The sequence below is a fragment of the Cottoperca gobio genome, chromosome 12 (assembly GCF_900634415.1).
Source record: "Cottoperca gobio chromosome 12, fCotGob3.1, whole genome shotgun sequence".
Classification (NCBI taxonomy): domain Eukaryota; kingdom Metazoa; phylum Chordata; class Actinopteri; order Perciformes; family Bovichtidae; genus Cottoperca; species Cottoperca gobio.
This window is the reverse complement of record NC_041366.1, coordinates 14,951,876-14,979,148: the sequence shown is the minus strand read 5'-3', so window position 1 is coordinate 14,979,148 and position 27,273 is coordinate 14,951,876. Positions and strand designations below refer to the sequence as shown.

The window sequence follows — 27,273 nt, the reverse complement described above, 5'->3', positions numbered from 1 at the left end:
ATTAAACTCTCCATTAAATGGCATAATTTCATCACTGATATACACATTTATGCACTGTAGCAGTTTTAAATGGACAAGATTGTAAGTGCATTGTGGCTGTAATTTTACATAAAGCATGTCATTTGTTATGTGCTAAAATTATCTTGCGATTTGAGGGGGAAATAATATTATAATCTTGAAAGCAAGATTGATTACCAACAGTAAAATGCATTTTCCTTTTGCTGAGCAGCAGGTGCTTTAAATATGTAAAGCCTCATTCACAATTTCATCCATTTTATTCTGTAGCTTTGTGCAGGTGGCTTCATTGAAATTCACATTAGAAAATAACGTAAAAACAAAATGAAAATTACAAAATAAGTTTATTCATGTAAACAACTACAAAATTCTATTAAAATGGGTATTTTGCAGCGGAAGACATATTAGATGATATAGTATTACATTGTTTCACAAAAGCAATATCAAAACACATACAAACAGATAATAAGTTAACCTGTATATTTCACATAGCTCTTTTGCTTTGACTGAGTTTATAGAGCTCACTCTGTTTGCAAGAGGAGGCACGACTATCCTGAGATTCACCGTTTTTTCGGATTTGGTCAAACTTGCATGACTGAATATATCTAAGTTTGTCCTTTGCTGTGTATTCTCACACACCCTCCCCCACACGAAAGTCCCATATGGCCTCTTATTTACAAAGTAGTTTGGAGCTGTGAAGACTGAGACTAACACTGCATAGATGATTCATTCACACCATCAGAAATATGGAGTATCTTTTATTTATTTCAGAGCTCCCAGAGAGACGGAGTCCTTCCCCTCAGAGGAGTATGGCAGCGAGGATCGTTTTGCGGTGGCATAGGAGGCGTACGAGGAGGCGGAGGAAGAGGGTAACCGGGGCAGAGTGCATGTAGCGGAAGGGAGGGGTTGAGTCTGTCTGTCGGGAGGGCAGTAAGCCGGAGAGGAAGACCTGCCCTTGCTTTGCAGGCTGCTGCTGCTGCTGCTTTGCAGAGGAGAGCTGGACGTTTTCGGGCCTCGAGTCAGAGACGACGTGGAGGAGCTGGAGAGAGGACATGTCCTCATGCCGTAACCGAGGATGCCTGTACTCATCAGAAACTCCCTGGAGCCATAAGCCGGAGGAGTTGGTCCACGGGAGCCCGTAGGTCGGATGTTGTCTGGTGGTAGACTTCTCCTGCTGGGGATGTCATAGATTCCCACATCTGGGCCATAGAGCGCCTGGGATCTGGCTTGGAGACGCAGCATCCTCTCCCTGTCCTCCATCTCTCGTCTCTCTTGGATAGATGCCATGATGGTTTTTGAGAAGCTGTCATAGCGTGCAGACTTCTGAGGTGTCAAACCCTGCGGACCGAGATCGCGAAGACTGTCTCGAAGACTTTGAGAGGTCATATCTCGCATCGCCAGACCCGGAGGGGTGAGGTCTCGTGATGTTACGCTTTGGGATGCAAGATCCCTCGGCATCAGCCCTTGAAAATTCGGAGAAGGGTCTCTTTGAATGAAACCTTGGTAGGAAGGTGAGGGATCCCTTGAGGTGAGACCCTGCAAAGAAGGGGAGGTGTCTCGAGGCTGAGGAGACTGTCTGGTGACGCCCATGAACACGGGACTGTAGCCATGAGGAGAGGCCCGCTGCACCACAGTGCCATCCGTGCCCAGAGCCATAAAGTGAGAGTGGTAGCCGACTGGAGGAGCCCCTCTCTGTGCCAGGAACTGAGGGTCTGCAGGGTTAATGAGGTTATCATAGTTGAGGCTGCTGCTGCTGTGGTTGGCCAGCAGGCTGGAAGAGTTGATGATTCCCGGCAGGGTATTGGATCCCAAACCGTCCCCATGCATGGTAGGTAGCTGGGATTTGCTGCCGTGGCGATTGCTGTGTCTGAGGGTGAGAGAGCGGGAGTTGAGCGTCAGAGAGTTGAGCTGCATCGAGCTGGAGATGGTGTTGGTCTGGACAGGAAGGCCGGCCTGCTGGCTGCGTCTCCCAGGGCTTTCTTTAGAGTTAGAGCGGAGGTCAGGACTGTTGTTGTTCCCATGCTGATCTGATGTTTTCAGCAACTAAAGAACAAAACAAAAAGACAGACAAGGATCAAAACCAGGACTTGGATATTGACGGCATGCTTCAACAATATACCAAATTAATATCAGACTGAAAAGCACCTGCTCTGGAGGAATGGGTGACGATCCTCTGGATATGGCTTCCAGGACAGGTCGTAGCTGCGGCACAGTGGGAATGGATACAGGGATGATAGATTTGGTATGATGTCCCTTCTCTGAAAAAGAAATGTGATTGATTATAGAATACAAATTACAGATTTTATATATTTTTCTTATTGCCAACAAATTCCGTTAAAAGTCTAAACCAACGTTGACTTAGTGGATTCCATTGATTGCTATTGAATATGCAAACCTTTAAAAAGCAAGTCAGAAATCTATATTTTACACTTAAAATGAATAAATAATCATTTCCTTAAGCAGCTGGGCACTGTAGTTTTTAGCAGAAATTACTCAAAAAGGAGGAGATAGTGCATTTGTTAGGGACTACTTTCAGCCGTGTATTAATACATATTTGGTGCACAAGCCAGTACGTAATTATGGCACCAGGACAAAACTACTTGGTTATGTTTAGTGAAAGATCATGGCTTGGCTTAAAATAAGTACGTTTGTTATGTTATTTCAATTACGGACGTAAATTAAAGTAAGTGTAACGTTGACTTCTGCAGACTTTGATCAGAAAGGTATTTGTGATTCGTTATAAACCAACGTAATCCAGGGGAAAATACATTTCGCTCAAAACCTTTATTGACAATACAGTTTCGTTGTATGGGAAGGTCATTCTTTTTTTTTTTTTAGAGACCAGGCTGTTGATGGGATCCACGCAAAATTAAACGGAGGTGCCCTTGTTTATGGTAATGAAGGAACATGTCAGCCAGTGCAACTGTGTGGCTCATTGATGAGTTTTTAGACAAAAATGGCCGAGAGAAATAAGCTGTATCAGGCTGCACAGGCAACTCTTGTTTGTAGGATTGACTCTGCAGGCTTATGAATACTATACATACTTGGTATGCTGTAAAAAAAAAAAGAATAGGTGTCTGGTTATCACAGTATATATGTGTCATCCTACAGTACCATCCATAACAGTTAGTTGGCTTTTCAGCAGGCCGTGGTCTGGTTTTGGTGGCAGTAGTGGGGGAGTTTTCAGCTGTTTGATGTCCGACAGCTCGGCAGCTCCGGCTGAGGTTCGCTGGCAGGAGAAAAAACACAGAGAACATGAGGGCTCTGATCCCTTGACAACTGAAGTTACAATCCGTATTTCCTTATTCGATTGAATTGCCCTTTGTTCATGCATACTTTATTTTGGAGATCCTGACTCTGTATCCCGTTGTCTCGGACTTTCACTGGCCTCTGCCTGTCGATCTCTGGTCTCAGGAACGGAGCCTGAACATGGATCACCGTTTTCTTACAGGGCCTCGCTGTGTATCTGGTGTCACATGACAAACAGGGTGTCAGCCAGTGAGTTATAAAGCTTTCTGAAACACTCATGATTAAGCAGAAGAAATGGTTCTTACTGAGGAGAGATGGGGCTGCAAACCAGATACTCCAGGTTGTTGCAGCAACCTCGTGTGAAAGGATTTACGCCTCCTTGAAACTTCCCAGTTACCTGTGGGATAATGAAGAGATAAAAGTACACCCGTAAGTCATTCTTTATTGTACAGATGTGAATAAATCATGCGTTCGGGGTAATAATAGATACTACATCAAAGTAACACAATTGTTAAGTCGAGGGATGTGACGATATAGGATTTTATCGCAGATCACATTAAATAAAACATCGCAATAAGTTGATTGTGGATATTCTCTCAGGAGTGACCTGAAAAAGCTGTCTAGCTCACGATCATGGTAGAGAAGTGAAACATAGAGACTGGTTTAAAAATACAGAGATTATCATGTAAGAAAGAACAGACTCACAGAATTTTTTCAAGCACCTTATGATTTATGATAACCTTATTTAAGATTGTTTGTATTTTACAACAAAAAGATGTGTTTTTATTGTTCTGTGATGCAATAAAAATATTTAATTCTTAACAGTATGCTTTAGTTTTAAGTGTGTTAAGCATGTTTTGACAATTATCGGGATAATATGGGGATAATATCGTGAATCTTAATTATTTTTGGCCAGGATAATCATATCATCCCCTGATATTCTTCAATTTTCAATCAAATCAAACTGACTTGTTCATTGGTGGTCCGTCCTCTGGACACCAGGTACAAGTGGAATCCAGCGAGACCCAGGACCGGGAGAAGAAACAGCCCTGATATACTGATCACTACCAAACTGTACATGCTGTTAAGGAAAAGGGCTTCATATGAGTCTCACTTAGTTTAATACATTTGCAGAAATAAATGCACAGATAGTACACACACACACCTACACACACCTACACACACACACACACACACACACAGGGTGTGTATAAGGATACGTGACAATGCAGTGCAGTTTCCATAAATCGTCCTTGTGGTGCAGGACGTATATGAGGCCAAAAGTGAAGACACCGATCATGTGAGCCGTCAGTGACAAGAGAAACAGGAAGAAGTAGCGGTAGTTCCGCCTCCCAATGCAGTTGTTCACCCAGGGACAGTGATGGTCAAAGTCCTGAGGGGATATTGTGAGAAAAGAGAAATCAAATGAAAGAGCCAGAAAAAAAAAACATTAGTTTACATTTAATAATTTGCAGCACTGAAGCATTCGTTGAACACTCTAACTGTGCTTTCTAAACACACTTTGTTTTACGCAGGCTGTTTGAACCCGTTTTCAAATTGCATTTCTACTGAGACTACAAAGGATCCGAGAAAAGGATTAACCTGATTAATGAGATCTCTCTCCCTCCAACACACTCTGTCCATCATTCACTCTGCAGAAATCCCCTTTATTGACTTATCCCACACACACTGCTAAACTCACTCATAAGCACTATTCACGTTTCTCCCCCGATCTGTCCGGCCTTATCCAAATGTTCTCCCCTCTGATTTTCTTACTAAAACCCGTCAATGCCATGTCTCTTCTCTCGTCTTTAAATCCGCCCATGCACTCACCTCCACACAGTGATCACAGACACTGCAGTGGGAGCAGCGTGGAGGTCTGTAGAAATGGCACGAAGCGCACCACTTCATCCGCACCTGGACGCCCTTCACATCCACATTCTTATACAGCGGAGCGCGGAACTCATCATCCTTGTCCTCGTCCTCGTTTGCTGGAAAACAATATGTGAAATTGGTCAAATAACACCTCAAATTATATATTAATCTTTTTTTCTTTTTCTTTTTTTGCAATTATAACATCACTTTGATTACAAACCCATTGGGAGCACACCAGCATCCATAAAGGTTGCCATGGTGAAGTTGGCCAGCACGAAAAGGAAGAGGATGGCACAGCATGGTGGCACAGCAGGGCAGATGGTCACAGCCAGCCACGGGCATCTGAATTACAAACACAACGGAGGGTTCAGGTTGTTAATTTGAAGGTTTTACAGTGTTTTTGTAGCCTTGCAAGTATCCATCCCTTTGAAGTTGAGGTTAACACAAATCAGGAAGACAACAAAGATTTTAAGGGATAATCTTCATCCCATTTATTTTCCGATGGGAGCAAGTGGATCACAAAAAGTAATTGTTTACAGAGAAAGATAAGCATGTATTAGTGCCCACAACAAGGGATTAAATGATGGGGTCTCTCTTGGCCAAGAGTCTCTGTGTCCTCAAGTAAAGGCACGCACTTTACCGTAACCGCGTTACACACTGAAGAACGTTTCAGTTCCTCATTCCCGATGTGACGTTGCAAACTGTCCCGAACCCAAACTTATTAGATTTACACTGATGTATAAAATAGACGAAAGATGCAAATCCTCACATTTGACGACCTTCAACCAGAAAATATCTGGAATGTTTCCTTCAGAAACGACTTTTAACAATGACTCAATTATTATTAAAAATGCTGAAGATTAATCTCCAACTTCATATATCATTAAAAAGACAGGTACTACAGCGTCTGGTGGTTGGGGTTTAGGATTAGACATATTACAGTCCGGTGATCCCACCTTAAATTGTCAGGCTGTAATATCATCGTTTTGTTATGAAAAGAAAAAAGCCTCATGGGTTCATTAAGAGCTGAAACGATCAATTTCGAAGACATTTAATCGGAAGACAATCTTTAAAGCAAAAATACTAAAAAAAACATTGAGCTGTTCCAGCTTCTCAAATGTCAGGATTCGCTGTTTTATAACATTGTAAACTGAATTCTTCGGGTTTCGGTCTGTTGGCCCGGAAGAAAACAAGACATTTTAAGACGTCACCTTGGACTCTAGTAAACTATGATGGGCTTTAATAACCATAATAAGAAGTTACATCGTCATAAGCTGTCCAGTTAAAGAAAATGTTAAAAGGAGTGAATGAGCAAGAAGATTCAAATCTATTAAATTTAGATGCTTCTTAACTAATAAAATAATGACAAACTATTATTTAGCGTGTGTGTGCGTGTGTGTGTGTGTGTGTGTGTGTGTGTGTGGTGTGTGTGTGTGTGTGTGTGCGTGCAAGCTGAATTATACTGAATGGGAGTATGATTATATCTCTGTGTGAGATTAGAGGGAGGGGCAGTGTAATCAGGTTACAGTGAGGAAAAGATTCACTGGATTATATTAACAGTGTTGGACTGAACATCACATGTTAACCTACATATACTGTATGGGAATCTTTCTATTGGAATAAGAACATGCTACAGTTTTTGGTATAGTATCAGTATAGGTAGAGGAAACAATTATAATCATGTACCTTATAGAACTGTTGAATGGGAAACGTATAACCATTGACTGACTCCATTTTTTTTTTTTCAAGATACGAGTAAACCTTGAATACGTATGAACAAAAAGTCTTATGGAAAGTGAAAGCGCTGACAAAATTAAGAGTCAGCCGCCTCAATTATGCACTTCATCCCAGCGCAGCTCCAATCCCCAAACCCCCTCCGGCTGGTTTAAGGCTGTGGGGGAGGGGTCCACCCACCCTCGAGAGGAATGCCTGTTGATGCCATGCCAGCTGCAAACCCATTAATCCCTGGATTATGATCTCTGGATTACAGACCATTTCTGACAGTCCAGTGCATTGTGGATTTCTCACATTAGATATTAAACACAGGTTGTGCAGTCACCATATATCAGACCACATGCTACTATATGCCTGTCTATCATGTCATCAACTCCCCACTGGTGGTCTATACCTGCAGATGACTCCCTCTTGCAACACATAATGAGGAAAAGACTGGAAATAGCACGAGAATTTCTTTGTAGACATGAAAATATTTAGCATAATGAAATGATGAGGATCTTAAGAGGCAGTGAATATGTGACAGAAAGATTAAGGAGCATAACATGATCCCGCCCCCCCCCTTAAGGCTGCTTTTCAGGATATGCGTCTAAATTCTTCTCACTAAATATGATCATGTTTGACATGTACTTAAACTGTCATAGCTGATCAGATACATTAATCTGTGTAACTCGAGCTGGTTAGTAACCGTCCTCTCATCATTCTACAAAAGATGTGAATAAATCATCTTTAATTATTACCCTGAATAAGATTGTAATTCCTCTTTTTCAGATAGACGGATACATTTTTTCCTTTTCAAATTTCAATGCATTCTCCTAATAGGCTTCACATGACGAATACAGCCTGTTCCAAATCAATAATGGCGCTTCAGATGACGCACTGAAGGTGAACTGGTTGCCCTTTAAAAGTTCATCTGGCTTTTTCTCGTGGACCAGATTACAGCGTAGACGGCGAGCCTCCATCATCGGTCTGAGGCCATCTGGACCGCAGGGAGAGGCAGTTCATTACACTGCAGCGTAGCAAAGACAAGCCCCACCTAATGAAACAGCCCGGACAGAGCTGTATTAAATCACACAGAACAGTAAGCTGCTCTTGCAATCTGCACGCTGCCCCCATCTCTGCAGTGGGTCAGTGGCACAGCAGACGCTGCACAGTTGGTCAAGCAGCAAGCTCGCTACTTCTACCAGAGCTCCTCTTCTGAAATAGGCTATTGTCAAGGTTACATAAATGACATCACTGCCATGTGATCTGTTTTTTTAAACACCACATCAGTACAGAAAGGACTGGTGGTGTAGAAATTCCCACAGACCGTACAATAAATCTGCTCATCGTGTGCGTTCACAGCGGTTCAACAGTTTTTCACGTGATCTGTGACTTGGGTCCTCCACATTTCATCATCTATGTCATCACGGTGCACCATCAGATAAAGATGCAGGATTTATATTGATTGTGGTCGTGCAAAACCGCTTTGAAAAAATGCTTATATCAGCAGGAATATAACGTATCTGTATATTTAATAGATTAATTAATAGGATTTCAATATTACTTAGTTATTGTATCTTTTAAAAAGAAGAAATAACACATTCTTCTTCTTACAAATTAAAAGTTGAATTCATAAGCACCAGTAGGATGCAGATCTCCGCCAGGTGTGTCTCCCTCTCCTCCCAAACAAAGAGGATTTAAATCTCCCTCAATTGTCCCTTCCGGCTCCTCTTACAGTCAAGATGGTGGCGAGGTAACAAAAATGGGGTGTTGTTCATCTCATATCATGCTTCACCTTAGTGGATCATAACATAAATCGGGTATGGAATTAATCTGAAAATGCTACACTTCAAAATGAGAGCAAACCTTTCTGTTTTAGAGCTACGACAAAGGCCAGAGTGTGGCCTGCAACAGATGAGGTAAGGCCGATTGCCAAAAATGCCTTTTGCTACTGAAGCAGTTGTTAATCACTTGCGGCCCCTTCCAGGCCGGTTAAGAGGAGTCAGCAGTCAATGACGGCATACAACAGTCAATAAAATAGTTGATTTTAATTGCATTGTGAATCACCACAACCATGAGAGGTTCTTGAGCAAACAGTCATACATGAGCACAAAACATATTAGGCTGATGGGTCCAGCAGTGTGTGAGGCTAGCTGCAGACAGACAGATGCAAACATGCACGCACACACACGACCAAACGCATGATTCCCCCCCCCCCCCCCTCCCAGGCTAATGCACAAAGGGGTTTATCAACTTAAACTGCAACTCCTGTGCTAGATTTGACATGCAAAGAATGACATTCCTTTCGCACAAGCGAGCACATTTCCCTGAAAATGTAGCATCTTCTAGTTTCAACATATTTTAGTATTCAACAGTTTACAGAGTGAAGGCAGAGTGAAACATAACCTAATTACCAAGGGGAGGTTTTTTTTCGGCATTACTGATGTCCGAGTTGAACAATGAACCAACCCTTAAGCGCAAACCCAAACAAAAGTTCACGGTCAGAGGAACAAAAGCAGGAAATGACGATGACATTTTATCATCAAGCGAAGGAAAACAAAAAAGCCTTCAAAATTTTAACGGTTGTTTTCCAACTCTACCAAACCGGCAGTGGAAACAGAAATGGAACCATGCACGCTTGCACTACTAATGCACACACACACACACACACACACACACACACACACACACACACACACACACACACACACACACACACACACACACACACACCTGCATGAATATTATCAGAAGAAAGGACTATGACTGTATGTGAATGCAGGGTTTATGATTAAAAAAGTGTTGCTCTGACTGGATGGCATTCATGTGTGTTCCCCATGATTCACAGTAACCAGGGTAAAGGCCAAGGTGATGTTATGGCAGATGACAAGCGGTGTCCCTTTGACTCAGTGTTACCAAGGCGAGGCTGGACGGAGCGTGGCACCTGTCCATCTCTGCTTTTTTTTTTGGGAGGAGGGAAGTCACTCCCAGCTGCAGCTGCTGACTTGGCAGACACACAAGATATCAAATAAGTTATCGGTCAAACTTTGAAATGAATGGCCTTCAAGTGTACTGTACGTGCTTCCAGATTAAAAAGGGCAAAAGAATTTAGTAAGGACGCTCGCTGGTCAGTCAGACGGAGAGGTTTCGGCTACTTTCCTTAAAGGTTGATATATAGTAGTAGGATGTGCAGAGACTCACTGCGGGTATTTTAAAGCCATGAGCTCTCATCTACTGAGCTGTGTTAATTAAAAAGATTTTTAGATTATAAGGTCAGTTCAGCTAAAATGCAAACCCACTGTCCCAATAGAAGCAGCAGATTCATCACTTGTTCCTTCAATCATTTGCCGTGTCCCGGTTTTGCTGGTTTAGCATTGCAGTAACCAATTAAGAAGTCTCTTTTCAATCCATCACGTCAGCAGGTCATTGATTTTTCTTTTCCTTCACTGAGAATAGATGGGGTTTCATTAGGGTTTCTCCACCTTCTCCGGCCTGTGAGCCTGCCTCTACGTCCCCAAAGGTCTCATGACCTCAGAAAATTAGCTGTGAATATATTTTGAATTCTAGCATGGAAAGAGCTCCAAATGGATTAACATAATTCCAATCCCTTTATGTAATATATATAATGAAACTAAAATGGAGATTAAAACACCTGCAACCACATCTGTACAGACCCCAAAGTAAGGCCGGGCGATATGGCCAAAAATCTTTTATCATTTCATATCTTGATAAAAATATATAAAATCACGATATAGCAAGAAGAAATATGAAATAACCACATGGTAAAGCCTATGTGTGTATACTACTGAGTGAATTTAATTACAAATTAAAAGTATTTCTCATTTTATTTAAGAACTTTAGTGCTAAATGAAAATTATAGAGAAAATAATTATTAATAATTTCCAGCGATACACTGACTGTTTACATGCATGCACAAAACCACAGATTAATCAGATAAAGACACATTTTAATTTAAAATTAATATATTACTAAAGAATGGAAACGGGAAAACATAATAGTAAATTCAAAGACTCAAAACTCAATTTCTCCCAGCTGGGGGGGGGGGGGGGGGGGGGGGGAAATCACATGGCATTGGCAAGTGGATCCTAATCCCAATCTGGTGTCAGATTCCAGTGGAAACGGTGCACGCTGGAGAATACGGGAGAAACTAGGACAGATATGGCTACGGAGGTCAAAGGACAGTCGACTGGCAAAGAGCGGATGATGTGGGAACCTTCTACGCAAGTCAACTGTGGATTTCATATTGAAAGTATGTTACTTTAATAACTGACACTGGTCTGCTTGTTTTTTTTCTCTTTGTGGTTCTAAATGTACACAAGTAAAGCCTTTAAATTTCGCTAAATCTGACGAACCTATAGTCCTCGCTAAATTGGATTCTAGGGTATTATGAGATATTATATTTCATTTTGTTCTAGCATGCCTGCGTTGGCTTGAATGCAGTCTTTTCAGCCTCCCACTAGTTCCTCACAAATAGGTCAAAACAAGGAGGCTAAAATTAACCATTTCACCACGTTGTATTAAAACTTACATTTCAAATCAGGTTGTCTGATCTCAACACATATTTGTGTATTTGATTACCTACAGCTATATTTATGACACATGTGGGACATAATGACACTTTGATACATGTTGATTGTGGGTGGTTTATCCCCTCAACTGTGCTTACTCTGAGGTCTCAGGGTGCATTAAGCAGGCACCTAGTCAAGCCCACATTTAGAGCCAACAAGGTCAGATGTTAGCCACTGGTGGGTCTGCCAGCAGAGTGAAGTCAGTGAAGAAGAAATTATTCTCTTTTTGTACATTTGTGACTGAAATACTGGTTCAAGCAGCTATTTCAGAAAAATAAATAAAAATAAGTAATATTGCACAATATTCATCTTAATGACAATCAAGAGAGGGAAATAATTGCCAATATTTTCATACTCAAAATCCAACTCCAAATGCAAATACAGACATATTGAATGAAAGAATACCTGATGCATGGTGGATGAAGAGCGATGGATGTCTTGGATGGATGGATGATTTTTTTTTTCTGTAGAGCAAACCAACAGTGCATGTCTCTCCCAACTTTTCATTTGTACGGTCGGCACTTACGTGAAGACGAAGAACAGGGAGGTCGAGCCGACCAGGAGGCAGGCGGCCGTGCACACCGGGATGAAGGCGCTGGGTTTCAGTGAGTCGGCGCCGCTGGCGGGCATCCTGTCCTCTCCGCACTCATCAGAGCCTCATACTAACGGAAACGACAGCAGACAACACCGCGCGAGTACCTGTTTGTTTGCGTCTCTTTTCTCTCGGACTAAGCCCTTCGTCAATCTCAGGGAGCCGGAAAACGAAAATCATAGTCGAAAAGGAGGAAAAAAGAAAAAAAACCCTGAAAGCCAAAGCCCGCAGCGGCACAGCTCACTCCCGCATGCCGTCCTGTCCGTCTGTCCCGGCAGGCAGCAGCGGCGCAGATGCCGCCTCCGGTTTATCCTAAAGGTGGAGCTTTTACTCATGAATCACGTGCAGCACTACTACGCTACACTGACACCACCCCCCCCCCCCCGCTGGGACCAGACGAACAGCTTATTCTTCTTTTTAAAGAATTAAAATAGGCAGCCATGTCCATTGCTTTCTATATTACCAAGAAGTTATTAATAACATTTGGTACACAAAAAATAATCGGATTAATTATATTTTCTACTATTTTCATCCCATATCTCCACAAATTGGATTTAAAGATCAGGTACAACATAATTGTATAAATATGTAATTTATGACTATTAGTAATTAATGGATAATATTATAATAAGACCTTTTATTAATTATCATTATTATAAGGTAGATAAATGGACCACTTCATAGCCGCAATAGGTTTGCAGAGCAACGTTTATTTTTTAACAACGTACTAACATTTACAACTGCAGACAGGGTGGCTTTTCTTAGAAGGTGAGAAACCCATATAGAAGCACACATGAAGTCTATTTTGTCATATTTAGCAAAGAAGCATAAACTGAACTGCACGAGAGTTTAGGAATAACAATAGTGAAATATTACAATGTGTGGCATTCTCCTGTAAGATATCCTACGACGTAGAAACCAGTGAGTGTGTTTTTATTACCTGAAGTAACATTGTGCTTGTAATTTATCAGAGGACTCAAAGCTTTAACCGGTGGCTCTTTAGGGACATCCATAGTTGCTCAGTCAGATAATACACTATAGTCTCTTTACAGGGGAAGCTCCTTGGGAAATGGTGAGATGTTTAAACTCTACGGTGTGATTGGGCCTGGTTTTTTTTTTACCCTCCTCTATAAATGTCCAAAGACCAAAGCATCTCACATTACAAGCTTGGGAAACTGACACCAGTCGACTGTATAGTGAAGATCAAGTAACGTTGTCACCTGATATTGTGAAACGATGGACGCAGAAGAGCTGATTGAATCCATCATCAGAGCGTTCATGTTTCTGGCAGGAATTCTGGGAAACAACTGGTTGGCGATACGCTCCCTGCCCGGGAAGAAATCTGGCATCCGCACCAACGAGGTGCTTTTGATCAACCTGGCCGTTTCCAACCTGATCACCAACTACCTGGTGGACCTGCCCGACACCATAGCAGATTTCAGTGGACGTTGGTTCCTGGGGGAAACTTTCTGTCATGTGTTTAGTTTCTGTGCCAATCTCTCTGAAACCAGCAGCATCTACACAACCTTCTTCATCAGCGTTTTCTGGCACCAGAAGCTCGTCGGCTCCCTGAAACGTGGCGGTGCACCGGTGGTCTTGGACAGCCTGTGTTTGGTGGGCTGTCTGATGGCTGGGAGCTGGACGGTGGCCGTGGTCTTCAGCATCCCACACTTTATCTTTGTCTCAGTCGAGAGCACAAACGACAGCCACGAAGACTGCGTAGATGTTTTCCCTAACGCAAATGCCGCGCAAATCTATGACATCTTCTATCTAACCCTGGCTAATGCTCTCCCTCTTGCTGGGATTGTATGTACCTGTGTGCAGATTGTCGTCACTCTGCTCCAAAGCCAGCGACGCATACAGAGTCGTAGATCTGACGCTACTAAGGAGATGGTTAAGGATGAAAGCAAGAGGATTGAAAACAGAAATGACGACAGATCAGTCAGCACGGTTTCTGGTCCGGGCACCACAGAAGATCCCAAAGATTCTGCTTCTTCCTGTCCGAATGGAGTTGGACCTCCACCAAATCTTTCAAGGCCCAGCCAGATGCCAGCTAAGCCCAGTCCTAGCACGAGCACTCAGGTGAGGGCAGCCAAGAGTGTGGTGGCTGTAGCCAGCGTGTTCCTGGTCTGCTGGCTGACTCATCTGCTTCTCCGCATCACCAACAACTTCCACTCCTCGTCAATGGTGGTGGAGGTGGCCAGCTACATTGCAGCCTCCTACACCTGCATCATCCCCTATATATTCCTGTACGGAGTGAAAAAGCTTTCCTGCTCATGCAAAAGGTAGAAATGTGTACATCACAGCCAGATCCAATGATCCTATTTGATAAATAAATGCATCCATTACTTAGATAGAGATGAACACATGTGGTTTAAGTGCAAAACTCCTGGTCCATTATGAGATAATCTCTCTTGTATAACAATTCCAGGTTTTTCTTAAGTACTACTTTAGAGCTGAAACGATCAGTCGATTAGTCTTTCAACATAAAATGAACCAGAAACTAAATCATTTAAGTCAGTTCTTCAAAATACCACATTCCCTAGTTTCAGAGGTAAGGATTATATGTATGATATACTTTGGCACTTGTGTACCGACTCACTGTGTCATTAAGAAAAATCAACTCAGCATCAACTAAAACATATTTTTATTTTTCATGAGGCTACAAATTGAGCACTAGAGTGCAAAGCTAATTGGAGAAAAGATGTCTGCCCTGTTGGGGACGAATGTAAGAAGTCCTGAGTGCCCTTTTCAATTAAAGATAATTGTGGCAACACCAAGTCCATAATTGCACTCCCTTTGCAGTGTCACATTATAAACCCAGAGCAATTCAATCTTCCTTTCTGCTGCTAATTATTTGTACAATTCTAGTTTCTGTATAGTGCTTTCAAAACTTCATCATACACACAATCAATGACAAGTTTTATTTCTTTATAAAAATCTTTTATCACTTTTTTTCTCAGTGTAGCATTGTGAACTGCACCGTGTTAAAAACTTGTTCTATATTCAAAACAATTCCAAAAATCACTTAAATGCATCAGCCAAGTAGACAAAATGCTCACTGCCAATAATACACATGGAAAAAAAAAATGTTTACGCGTGTGTGTGTGTGTGTGTGTGACCTTTGGCAGAAGAGACAACATTATGGCCAAGTTATGTACATAATTACATCATCCAACACAGAACTGCTTGTCTGGAGGCAAACGTAGAACAATCAAAATGATTCCCCTGTGATCAAAAGGCTTTAGTCAGCTATATTTACCAAGTGGATCCAAAGGCAAATATCCCAAATCAATAAGTGCATTTTCAATATATGAAAAAACACGTGTAAAATTCAGAGTGATTTCATGTTTTTATAAACGCAGCCAACTCAAACATCTTGAATGTCATTTTTAGATATCTCTTAGACACAGCTATTTGCACACAACGCAAATAACCCACTGTGCTTTGCTTTCCACAGTTGTATTTCAGCCTCATGTTTAGACCTATAACAAAATGTATTAAATAAGTTATAAAACTTGTCTCTTCGGTCTACCTCGTCTTTATCAGAAGACTTTACAGTCATGTGCTCACACAGATCAACTCACTTGTTATAGACTGAAGAGAAAAAGAAGCAAACTCTATACTGTAGAATACAAACATCATCCTGTTGCGTGTGCTGATCCTGTTATCACACTTTTAAAATCAGCGGTTTAATTAAGGCCAACAGTGCAAGATCCAGAGGTCACCTGTCCCATTGTCCTCGTCAGTGGAGTTTCTCCAGCTTCGCCTGCAGTGACTTGAAGTTTCCGATGGTTTGTTGAAGGGCCGAGTTTGGGCTCAGAGACTGCAGCTCCACAAGGTATCCACAGATGTCATCGAGACACACGTTAGTGAATCGCCGTCTGAAATGGAGGGAAAACAAGCTGTGAAACCAAGTTTACTGTCAGTTTATTTAATACACGTTTTGACAGTTTCAGTAACGCACTAGGCACCTTGCTGAAGCGGATATGAGGCCATGGTAGTCTGGGTCAAATCAAGCGGGATTGTTCCAAAATTAATTCTTTGTATTTCCCTAGACCGTGTTTATTATAAGCTGTGATGGAGGGATATTTGTAAAACTTACATCTTACATTCCACTATCCATCTCTTACTCTTACTACATCTCTTGAAATAGCTTTTGGAAGGGATTTCTTTTTACAGCCAGTATGGACAGGATGAACAATTCCAGCGACCTATAAACCTTTCAATGTACATAGTGGCATGTGAGCATTGTTTTAAGACAGACTTGAATAAATCTTGAACCTATCTTTTAAAAAAACAACCCCCTGCGACAAGTAGGTCCGACGCAAAGCGGCCAGACCTCACAGAGAAATGATCATGAACAATAGGCATCGAGCTTGTACAAACATTAGTGGGCATTTGGAGTTAGCGGTAAAGATTTATATCCATCCATCTCCAGTGTGTACCGATTTAATGTAGCTGCTGGTGGTAGCACACAAGTGATTGACAGACAAGTGTTGCCTAGAAACAGCCAAAATGCCTCTCGCTGCAAAAAAGACGGCCAAGTATGATCATGATGAGAGCTGCTTTTCCATCGCTAATTATTTTTGCTGCTCTCACTGGAGATATTATTATTCTAAATGTTCTGTGTTCATCAAACTGACCATGTTTTAAAATCGGTTATCCTCCTGTATGTATGTATGTATGTATGTATGTATGTATGTATGTATGTATGTATGTTTTTATCCAGAGCCGCTTACAATAAAGTGAGCAAGTAGGAAGAGGTTCTCGTCCTCCCATGGACACTATGGTAGGATACAGAATAAATTGTCACAGTGATTTTAACCAGGGGCCATATACTCCATGCTGATAGCTCTGTAAACACAAGACCAACACTACAGCACCCACTACAGGCCAGCAGCTGAACAGCTACCCAGGCAGTGATTACCTGTCATAGGTTGGTACTCTGCTGGGATCATCCACGTATCCTGACAGAAGCACATGGATACACTCCACCAAGTGGAGAGGTTTCTTCAGCCGCTGCCAACAGGGATCCTACAGGCAAGAGGCAGATTGGTGGATTAAATAAAACACAATCCTCAGTCCACAAGAACTCCAACTGCTGCTTATAATCATGTGCATCACTTTACAAAACTGTAAAAATGATGAAGCACGTACCCGAGTTTTGAAGAGTTGGTCATAGACCTCCAGAAGACGCGGTAACTGTACTCCAATCTCCTGCATGGTGCAGGTGACGAAGCCCACGTCCCAGTTCAGTCGACACACTTCCTGCTCTAGAAACTTTACCAGGAACTCTACAGTAACAGGACATATCGGCACTTGTTAGCATTGCATTCTCAGCATTTGGTCATCACCGGGGGAAAGATTATTTGTGCTTGACATACTTGAGTCAGTGCAAGTACCAAGGATGTATATAAAATGAATCATTGTCTCCACAGAGAGGACAAGTTTGAACAGGCTGTGTGTAACGAGAGGATAGTTAAGCAATTACCGAGAGGCCCAGCATGACCCTGCAGGCCTGTATCGCTGAGACATGCTGACATAAATGATGCAAAGGGGAAGTCTAATTATATTACTGTTAAAAAAATTGAAAACAGCAAGTGGGAAAATTCTAACGAGAGGAAAACTGAACATAATTACAGGAAGGTATGAATGCTCACCCAGAGGGAAATATCTTGGTGTTCCGGCGTAAATTCTTCCCAGTGACACCAGTTTCAAACTGAGAGACCTCATCCTGTCAGCTGGACTCATGGCCACGCTGTCTCCCAGCTCTAATGAGACAAAACACTCGTCACTGACACATAGAGCATAGGAAGGGAATTTAAAAAAAAAAAAAGGTTTGGCAGGGGTACATTTTTGCAAGGTGTTGACATTGCACTTGCCTTTCTCCATGATCTCCTGCCACAGCGAGTGCACCAGGATTGGGTCAGAGTGTCCTGCACAGTGAATGATGGCCAGCTTGCACTCAGACAATTTAAAATGGTCAGCAAACTCCCCGTAGAGCTACATCAGAGAACAATAATTCAGCATTTATAAAACATTTTCCCTTCACTTCAATGAAAATTCTTTATAATCCCCCGGCTCCTCGTCATTATTCTGCTTCCGCACCTTGGTGATGTCCATGAGCTCCGAGTCCAACTGAGCGATGACATTTTTCACTGAGGGATGATGAGAGTACTGTCGGATCAGGGTATCCTGGATCTGTACCTGGATGCGCACCAACTGGGAAGGGAAACAAACACAGAAGCGGAGTTGTTACAACGCCGGAGCACTCCTAGATTACTTTCACCTTGAACACTGCCGCATGCGTACCTCCATCTTTTCTTCCAGCTCGTGAAGAAACTCTCCATCAGATGCCTGAGCTGAGATGCAGGAAGAACTCTTAGCAGACAGGATGGCTCGGGCGATGTACTCCAAACGCTGCTTCAATGAGATCTCAGTGCTGCATAATCAGAGAACGAACGAAGAATGAATTAGAAGGTGTCCATGGAGTGCATACACTTTATATGTGGTCAACACTGCAGAGTCAGTGTTGGAGGTGGTTTGTAAATGTATTCTCCTGAGATATGTTAATCTACCAGAATGAAACTTATCATCCAGTTGTTGTGTGTCCAAACCTGTGCATGTCAGCGAGACGGGCCAGTACATGAGCTGCCTTGCCAAAGTTGCGGTTCTTCTCATAGTAGCGCCACAACAGGTCCATATTGTGCACTTTACTCTGGTCCTGCTTGATCATATGCATCAGATGTTCCTCCAGGTACGGAGAGTTCACCTGGACAACAGAGGACAGCCATCACAGACGGTAGGTAATTACACAAACACCTCAAATTATCAAAAAACACAAAAACTTGTGTGTGTGGGACCATAGAATCTAGATGATGCGTATTTTTCATTACAAATATGAAAAAGAAATGCAACACGCACAAACAGGAAATACATTAAAACGCAAGCTTCAAGTAAAAAACTTAAAAAACACACTACCTCTAGCAGCTTGTCAGTCAGGTCGGCCTGAATCAGCCAGTTGTACAGAGCGATGTGAAACAGCTCATCCTGAGACCTCTGGGCCAGACCCAGGATCTGCTCAAACTACAAGGGAACAGCATATTTTCATTAATAATGCAGATCATGTACACTGGCGTGGCAAGAAATAAACATCAACTGTCCACTTCTTACTCACATGAGCTGTAGCTTCTTCGTTACTGAGCATGTTCGGGTCAGAGGTCATGACAGGAGGCCCAGGCTGCTTGGGTACGCTGGGGGACTGAGGGGCAGCCTTGCTCTGGGTCACCAGCTCCTGCATGGTGTCTGTGATGCACTTATAACACAAAAGTCTGGAGCAAACAGAGGACGGGTAAGAAAATGTTTGTGACAATCGGCTGAAATGGCTATCAATGATGCGGATTCGTGTGCCACTTCTTTCTTGTGTTACCTTTCATGGAAGGCCTGCTGTCCCACTCCGTCCTCCTCAGGCTCTCCGTTCTTGTAGAAGTGGGGCCCCAGTCTCTGTGGATCCTTCTTGTCTGCTGCTGTGAGGCACAACTCAAGGACTCCCTCATAGAAACGCACTGAGACAATTTAATAGCATTAGTGTCAAAAAGTAAACAACAGCATTACTTAACATATAAACTAAACAAATACAGAAAGTGTGTCTTGTGTGTCCCCACCTTGTCTGTACTGGGAGCAGACCAGCGGCAGATCTGTGTGTTGACTGATCTGCTGATAGAGCCGTAGAGATTCCCTCAGTGTTCGCTCTTTATCTGCTTTATTCTGAATCTGCTTAGAGCTCTGCAGCAACTCATTAGCCTGAGTGGAAGACAAAAGCAACACATTCAGTATTAAGACACCTGAATCAATACTTTTTTAATGACTTGTTTCTGCAGCTATTGTCGAAGAAGGATCGAAAAGTTGCTAGAAATGCCCTTCCCTACTATATCCAGTACCTTTTAAGGTCTTAAGAAGATAATACTTTAAAAACCTCCCAAAACAACATGTGTTTGTACCTTGGAGCAAACGCTGTCATCGCTGCTGTACAGCAGGGGACAGATGTCGCGCAGGTGATTGCTGATGGCCTCCACAGAGGCATTATCTTTGATGTAGACATTAATGACTGCTGTGATGAGCGCTCCAGACAGCTCCTTGCCCCGGATCACTACATCCTTAAAACTTGCTCCCTTCATCTGCTCTTGAAACTCCTACAAATTAGAAAAAAGTGGCAGAGTGAGCAGCAATAACAATGGAGATCTTACACAGAAGAAGGCATGTGGATGAATACTGCAGCGATGATGTATGAGCATCTGTTTGTTCACACCTTTGGCAGCTCAGACATAATGAGGCTGAACTGATGATCACAGAGAAGCTTCAGGAGGGCCAGAGTTTGATAGGAGCGATGAACTAACTGCTGGATGGCCTGCAGGGAAACTTTCTCATAGACCTGAGCCTTAGCTGGATACAGAGATGGAAACACAAAAAAAAGGAGAAGAGTTACAGGTTTTCAGGGATGAGAGAGAAACACAAAGTAAATCACATTTTCTTCTGTTGTTGGTACATCAAAGATCCACATTTACTCTATTCATTGATATTTGGGATATTGATTCTCATGACAATATTCAGAAATGAACTCACTGTGATAAGTCCTCTGGAGCTCCTGCTGGACCTGCTGAGAGCTGGTTCCGTCGGGACGCATAAATCCAAGCAGCCTTTGCTGCAGGTTGGCAGGGGAGCTGAAACTAAGAGGGAGCAGAACAGATGTTATTCAGGAGGGATGAGAAGCAAGACTCAGTTACAGAAGAGTTTTATCAGATCTGGATCCTGTTTTTGCATGTTCCACTTTCATGTAGGAAGAACCAACAGTGACAAAGAAGTAGTATGAAATGAGAAATATATGTATTTTCCATGTTAACCACATAATCATGAGTTTCATCATTAAAATACAGCTTTGATATATTTCAGATTAGATCAGCACTTAAGTTAGAAATACAACCACCTGCTATTACATGACCCAAGTCGTGTACGTCACGTGATAATACCTGAGCGAGGGTCAGGAAAGGTGTGTGCCAATGTGTTTGAGAACTAACAAAACCCATCAATGTACGTGTTCAATGCAAGACTAAGGAAGCAGGGAAGGAGCTCTTACCTTGCAGCACCAAGAGCGTTGGGACTGAACTGAGAGTTTTTATCGAGAAACTCCCGCAAACCGCAGAGCTCCATAAGTACGGACTCCAGATCAAATGAACCAACGCTGCTTTCCAACTGTGGCGATGACAGATAACAGGAAGTGTTAACTAACCAGAATCACCATTAAACTGTTAAATAATTGCCTGGTTTAATTATGATACTTACAATACTGACAGTCTGACTTCCTTTGCTCATGATTTTCTCAACAGCAAGACTGCCATCCCAAATATTTCTGTTAGAGTGAGGTCAGCAGGGAACAGAGGAGGAAGACATGCTGGTCAGTACTGACACACTGACTGAAGAGACCCCTATTTAGGCTCTCATCCAGAAGAAAGATTCAATGGGACAACTAATGACATGATTTCCTTACCCAAGAATGCGAGCAAAGTAGACGCAGATGCCGTTGTGTTTCCCTGAGAAAATCACCTCTAGGCCAGCAGACATGGGTGTTATGGGGGCAGACCCAGGGTGCATTGATGCGAAAGGAGTGGCCAAAACTGGGGGCATGATGCCTGAGGGGAGAGTTACAAAAACAATTAAAGTTAAATGTATTTTATGAGATTATCAAATGTTTGGAATGTTTTAACAATACATTTTGTTTCTATATCCTGTTTGCCCAAATAGTCTACTACTCGCAGACATGGTAATGTAATGCGTGTATGAGGCTTTACGAAATGTCACAGGAGTTTAAACTGCCACGTTCGGTCTTTATCCGTTTATTTCCCCTAGTCAGTATTTATTTATGACTTACCTGGTACCGGAGAGCTCATCACAGGGCCAACATTACTTGGAGATGTCATGGCTGCCGGAAATCTCATCTGTGCTTCTCCTCCATATCTGATCACGAAAACAACAACAAGGGAACTGCTTTCAGTTTGTGTGCAGTGTGAGTAAGTGTACATTTGAGTGTGGATAAACAATGTAATCTGACCTGAAGAAGGCTCTGGTGGCCCACTGTGAAACCTCTCTGTCACATGCAGCGCTGGAACAAGCCAGGATCAGTGCTGTGGCACAAGCCTGCTCCTCCTGTACAGAACAGAACAACTCAAATATACTGTATGCGTGTGCAAGTGTGCAAAGCGTGCATGCAAACTGGTCTAAGGCTGCATGCCTTAATCCTGTGTGAAGGTGTTTGGGTGTCATGGAGGCTACCAACTTGTGGTGTGTAGCCTTAAACCATGCATTTGTGTCATGTGCAGGTTTGAAGGGATTATAACATTTTAGACAGTGAATATCTTGGCTTTGTACCCTGTGCAGCTTGAAGAATCGTTCAATATCTTCACTTTCTCCTCCTGCACAGCTCACCAGCAGGTGACGGAGCTGGTCTACCGGCCGCAGTTTTTGGAAAATATGACTCCCCTACAGGACAGCAAGGAGTCTACACTTAGTATACGGAATTAAAACATTGTTTTGTCCCACTATAACAAGATTGATCATTAGTGCAACATGATCAGTCATGAAAGCATTTTTGACCTTTGCAGAGAGAAGGACAAACTTCTGCGGAGGGATATTGTGCTGCTGGACCACCACAGGGGAATCAGTGATGGGGATCTGCGCCATGTTAAGAGGAGTAAATATCTTGGATGGTCTCTCCTCATTGATGGCACAAAGAGCCCAAGAGTGTCCATCTACATTAGACATCATCTGCAATAGAATACAAAAGAAAAAGAGCCATACTGTAAGGTTTCTTTGGTCAATCAAAGTCAGTATGTTATTTCTGAATAAAAAGCACTTGTATGTATACTTCAGTTTCACTACAGAGCAGCAACCAATTCAGTTCAGCAAGACACCTAAACCTTTTCTTCAACTTATTTAAGTTTGTTATGTGCCAACCTGAGTCTCCATCAAGGGTTTCTTGAAGGGGAAGGAGTCGTGGTTGATGCACCACAGCACGTCACTGTCCTCTGTCTCAGAAGCAGCCATTAACAGAACACCTGCAACATTTAAACAAAGAAGAGACTAAATTATATTTCAGGCAGATATGGATTCTTTCCACCAGTGGGCCTGTACTCCAGTGAGTTGAACATTAACCAAAAGTCTGAGTCCTATTGGGTCCTTCTGGTAAACTGAATAGCAGACGAAATAATTGTACCTTTGCTGTGTAGTGCCTTATGGACCTTTGCAGGTTTCTGCAGGGTGGAGGATGCAGAAAACCCTGGTGGCAGACGGACATGGACCAAAGCTAGCAGGCTAGGTCGAACTGCCAAATGCCTCAGGTGTGGAAGGGCAAAAGGTGTGGTGCTGAAGTAGAGACGCACACCTACAGAAATAGAATGCAAAAGGCACACACAAAGTATAAGCATTTCATATTACCCTACACGTATCCTACCGTTGCTCATCTTCACTACGGTTCTGTAATCTTTACCCGCATGAGTGACAGCGAGCAGGTGACAGTCTGACGACTCAGATCTGTCAATCACGGAGATCTGGACGATAGGTTTGAAGACAGAACGATCAATTGTCCTGAAAAAGGAAGAGTTTTAAAAAGACAGCAAAATATATATTATCGCATAATGACAGATGTGAGAGAAACACGTTTGAGAGTAAACAAACGCGGACATACCTGGCTATGTTTCCAGCAGCTGCAACAATAGTGTTCTGTGACATAGTTGCCACACGACTCATACCCTGGCCATCAGCCCCCAGGTCATACACCTAAAAACACACACAAATTGTTAATGATTTCAGCACATTGATCACCAGAAATCAGAAACAGCCACACCTGTAAAGACATTTACTAAACAACATACCTGCAGGACACCTTTCTCAGAGCGTGTGAATATTGTGTTGCGGGAGTTGTCAATAGCAACCTGCACAATGGGGTCTGTGTAGCACAAGGACGACAAAAGGTTAAAGTGAAGTTGAATTAATCGAGGACATCTTTTCATATAGTTATTTTCCTTACCGTCTTCAGAGAAGGAGAACTGAAGCACCGAGGGGACGAGGAAGGACAGAGAGCTTTTGGAGTGGTTGATTTTTCTGCAGCGCTGGCTCAGCCATCCTGCCTCAGCCTGGTAAGCTATCTCATAGAGACAGCCGTCCTTTCCTGCCATAAAGATGCGTCCCAGGTCTGTGGAGGTGATGGATAGAATGTAGGTGTTGTCTGTGGGGATTGAGAAGAGGGGGTCTGGCAGCAGCTGCATCCCACCAGACATGCTGTCATTCAACCCTACAACGAAAGAAAGAGAGGCACAAAATGACCCAGATGAACCAATACAGGTAAATGAGGATATTAATAGCATTATAAGAAACACAACACAGCAAGAATGTGGGATATGGCATCCGGTTAGGGCTGCAACTAACATGTATTTTTAGTGACAATTATTCTTTTGATTATTTTGTCGATTAATTGATGAGTGAAAACTGTCAATCAGTGAAGTTTTACTTTTTTTCCCTAAAATATTACTCGATTACTCAAATAAATAGTTGAGGATTAATTTAAAAGTTGAAAACTAAAATCGATTAATCTTTGCAGTTTTACACCCAGATTCTCTCCATATCTCACCCTGTACAATTACGTACTCTAAAGTGAGACCGGTTCGATATGAGTGTCATCGTACAGCAGCGATCCTTATCTTGCACATTTGCCTAGCTTTTGAATATATGGTACTTTCTTTTACATATTTGACACATAAATGGCAATGTATTCATGGCAGCTGCGAGCTGCCATGAAATACGTCTTTTATTGTACTGCAGCACGATATGATTATCTTGTTACAGGATTCCACGGAGGACTCAGGATAAAGAGGTTAAACTCTTAAAAGCTAAAGTTTCAATTAATTAAAAACATATACGCCATGAGAATATTCATCTCTGGCATCTACATAATCACATGCCACAGGGAACAACTCAAATGCGGTGTCACTGTGATAAGAGTTGTAGGAAAGACTCACCAGCCTGGCTCTTTGGGAAGCTCAGCCCGAGGATCACTACATCCACAGACGTGGCCAATACCAAGAGGTAGTGGATATGTGGCTGTAAAATCCCTGAGAAGAAAAAAACAACTCCTAAACATTACACACATTTTTATTTTATTTTATTAATGCTAAGTTTAAGTGTTTACACATACCTTGTTTTGGTTTGACGAGGCCCACTGCCAGAATTGTTTCAATAAGGCCATCAAAATAGGCCACATCTCCTCTACAAAGAAAACAGCAGAACACATTTTATAATCGTCTTCACTCTGGAATTATCATCAGTGAAAGTTCACAATAAAAAGAGAATACTAATAATTGATGTAAAGTAAATGTACATACCCATCTTCATAATTCCACATGAAGATGTCATTGTCAATTGTAAGCCATGCTCGACAGATCTCTGGAAAAACTCCCATCATGCAGTTACATTGCATATCTGTCAAATTTGTTAAGTTGAAACTCAACTCAAAACAAAAGTAATCAACTTAACATGTATTATATATGTCTCCTGGTCCAATGAAAGTGAAATCAGTGAATTCTTTTTCCTGAATGATCAAAAGGATACGGCTGAACTGCTCCACCAGCTCAGGAGGCAGAGGGACTCGGCGGACTGCACTGAGCTCCGGGAGATTTGGCACACTGAGTAAACCCGGTCCCTGCAGGGGGTAGTCCATGTCCGACACACCAGAGAGGGACGGCATATCTATCAACACATACAACAACAGATCATGCATTATCCCAAGACCAAAGTTTGTGTTTCGATCACAATACATTTCTCTTGTATACAAACATATTCCATCAGAGAGCAAACAGAGTAAAAAAAAAAAGTCAGAGGGACATATTTTGGCACCTATGCACATATGATTTTTATTAAACCATATTACCATATTTTGTCTAAGAATGAACATTTAATCTTTTGATGGATCACAAAACAATGTTACAGCTACCTTCTTTGTCATCATATTAAAGTACACGGGATCATTCCTCAAACCTTTCTTGCTTTGTACTTATATCTGCGTGTAAACAATATTTGAAATCACCAAACGTGATTTCCTTTATATCAAAGTTTTGGTCGAAACCTTGAGAGATTTGCTTCCATCAACATCGTCCCATCTACTTTATCCCACCATTTGTATTTTGGCATGGCAGCCCCTGGTGTAAACAGAACAACTTGAGTTTGATAGCTACGGCTAGGTCTTTCTCTCTGCTCCATCCCTCCACATGACTTACTGTGACACGGGACGCTGAGCAGTTCTGACAGGTCAGGAAAGCATCGGTCATCCAGCAGGTGTCTGTCAATCTGCCGGGAAGAGTTTTCCAGCGCTTCGGCGAGTGCAGCGGCGGGACTGCTGGGTCCAGCGCTGGACGGCATGGCTGAGCTACCACCGTTAACTTACCTACAGATGAAACCGTTCAACCAGAGTTAAACAAGAGCGTTAGCGAGATGTCATACGTGAATAATGGAGAGATATGAAATGTCCTGTCAGGAGCTAGCTAATGTTAGCAAGCTGACAGAAGAACACCGGTTAGTTAGCCGACTGCTAGCAGCCAAACCTTATTATTTAGCATGCTAGCTAAATGCTAGCTAAGTGCTAAATGAAGTGTTTAAAAGTGAACTCGTTGCTTTACCTGACTGAAAATATTCCGCGTGGTACTGAGTTATTTGTCAAATAAGTTTTGTTCACCCCTTGAGCATCAGAATTTAAACAAATACAAACAACTAGCAGCCCGCCAACCTCATGCACACACAGCGGCAGAGTTGAGAGGTTTTTTTTCCGGTTGCTCGCCTTCTTCTTCTTCTTCTCCTTAATTTTGCGCAGACTGCGCAATGTGAAACGTTGTGCTGCCATCCATCGGTCAATTTAATTGTATCTGAAATATTCACCACAAAACACGTAATATACATTATAAAAAAGGATTTAAAAAAGAAAAATCAGCAATTAAATAAATCAAACAATTAAGTTGAATTCAACTCAACCAGTTTCATTAGTATGCAGTGAAGAGGTATTATACATTAAATTGCCTTTTTATTCTTACATTATAGAATGTTTTTTAAAATTTATAAAAATATAGCAAGTTATAGCAAAATAAAAATATAATTCCCTTAGCAAGACCTATGTTATTTTGTTGCACTTTGAAATGT

The 27,273-nt window shown here is 42.2% G+C and overlaps 3 protein-coding genes across 6 annotated transcripts; 1 reads left to right on the top strand and 2 right to left on the bottom strand.

The window, feature by feature from the left end:
• Window positions 1–340: 340 nt before the first annotated feature.
• On the bottom strand, window positions 341–12,327 carry zdhhc8a (zDHHC palmitoyltransferase 8a). 2 transcript variants are annotated; one of them, XM_029445505.1, is made up of 10 exons: window positions 11,850–12,327; window positions 5,360–5,481; window positions 5,098–5,255; window positions 4,485–4,657; window positions 4,234–4,336; window positions 3,570–3,661; window positions 3,352–3,481; window positions 3,130–3,244; window positions 2,161–2,273; window positions 341–2,058 (listed from the first exon to the last, which is right to left on the bottom strand). In XM_029445505.1, the coding sequence occupies exons 1-10, from the start codon at window positions 11,930–11,932 to the stop codon at window positions 778–780; spliced, it is 2,370 nt and encodes a 789-aa protein (XP_029301365.1). In that variant the 5' UTR covers window positions 11,933–12,327; the 3' UTR covers window positions 341–777. The 2 variants fall into 2 exon arrangements, with proteins under 2 accessions (XP_029301365.1, XP_029301364.1); XM_029445504.1 differs by having other exon boundaries at window positions 11,971–12,326.
• Window positions 12,328–13,272: 945 nt separating this feature from the next.
• On the top strand, window positions 13,273–14,325 carry ora5 (olfactory receptor class A related 5). The gene has a single exon (XM_029444995.1). The coding sequence runs from the start codon at window positions 13,273–13,275 to the stop codon at window positions 14,323–14,325; it is 1,053 nt and encodes a 350-aa protein (XP_029300855.1).
• A 341-nt stretch (window positions 14,326–14,666) lies between these two features.
• nup155 (nucleoporin 155) lies at window positions 14,667–26,958 on the bottom strand. 3 transcript variants are annotated; one of them, XM_029445291.1, is made up of 34 exons: window positions 26,760–26,958; window positions 26,361–26,527; window positions 25,696–25,833; window positions 25,470–25,566; window positions 25,283–25,353; window positions 25,107–25,199; window positions 24,119–24,382; window positions 23,964–24,037; window positions 23,777–23,868; window positions 23,579–23,676; window positions 23,306–23,473; window positions 23,047–23,147; window positions 22,687–22,857; window positions 22,462–22,572; window positions 22,145–22,239; window positions 21,965–22,050; window positions 21,584–21,725; window positions 21,379–21,445; window positions 21,173–21,288; window positions 20,662–20,765; window positions 20,348–20,481; window positions 20,040–20,231; window positions 19,704–19,842; window positions 19,469–19,604; window positions 19,217–19,370; window positions 19,021–19,125; window positions 18,657–18,811; window positions 18,352–18,481; window positions 18,148–18,261; window positions 17,922–18,042; window positions 17,700–17,810; window positions 17,197–17,333; window positions 16,967–17,073; window positions 15,782–15,920 (listed from the first exon to the last, which is right to left on the bottom strand). In XM_029445291.1, exons 2-34 carry the CDS (start codon window positions 26,500–26,502, stop codon window positions 15,782–15,784), a joined length of 4,104 nt encoding a protein of 1,367 aa, XP_029301151.1. In that variant the 5' UTR covers window positions 26,503–26,527; window positions 26,760–26,958. The 3 variants fall into 3 exon arrangements, with proteins under 3 accessions (XP_029301153.1, XP_029301151.1, XP_029301152.1); XM_029445292.1 differs by having other exon boundaries at window positions 26,867–26,925; XM_029445293.1 differs by lacking the exon at window positions 26,760–26,958 and having other exon boundaries at window positions 14,667–15,920; window positions 26,361–26,502.
• Window positions 26,959–27,273: the final 315 nt, after the last annotated feature.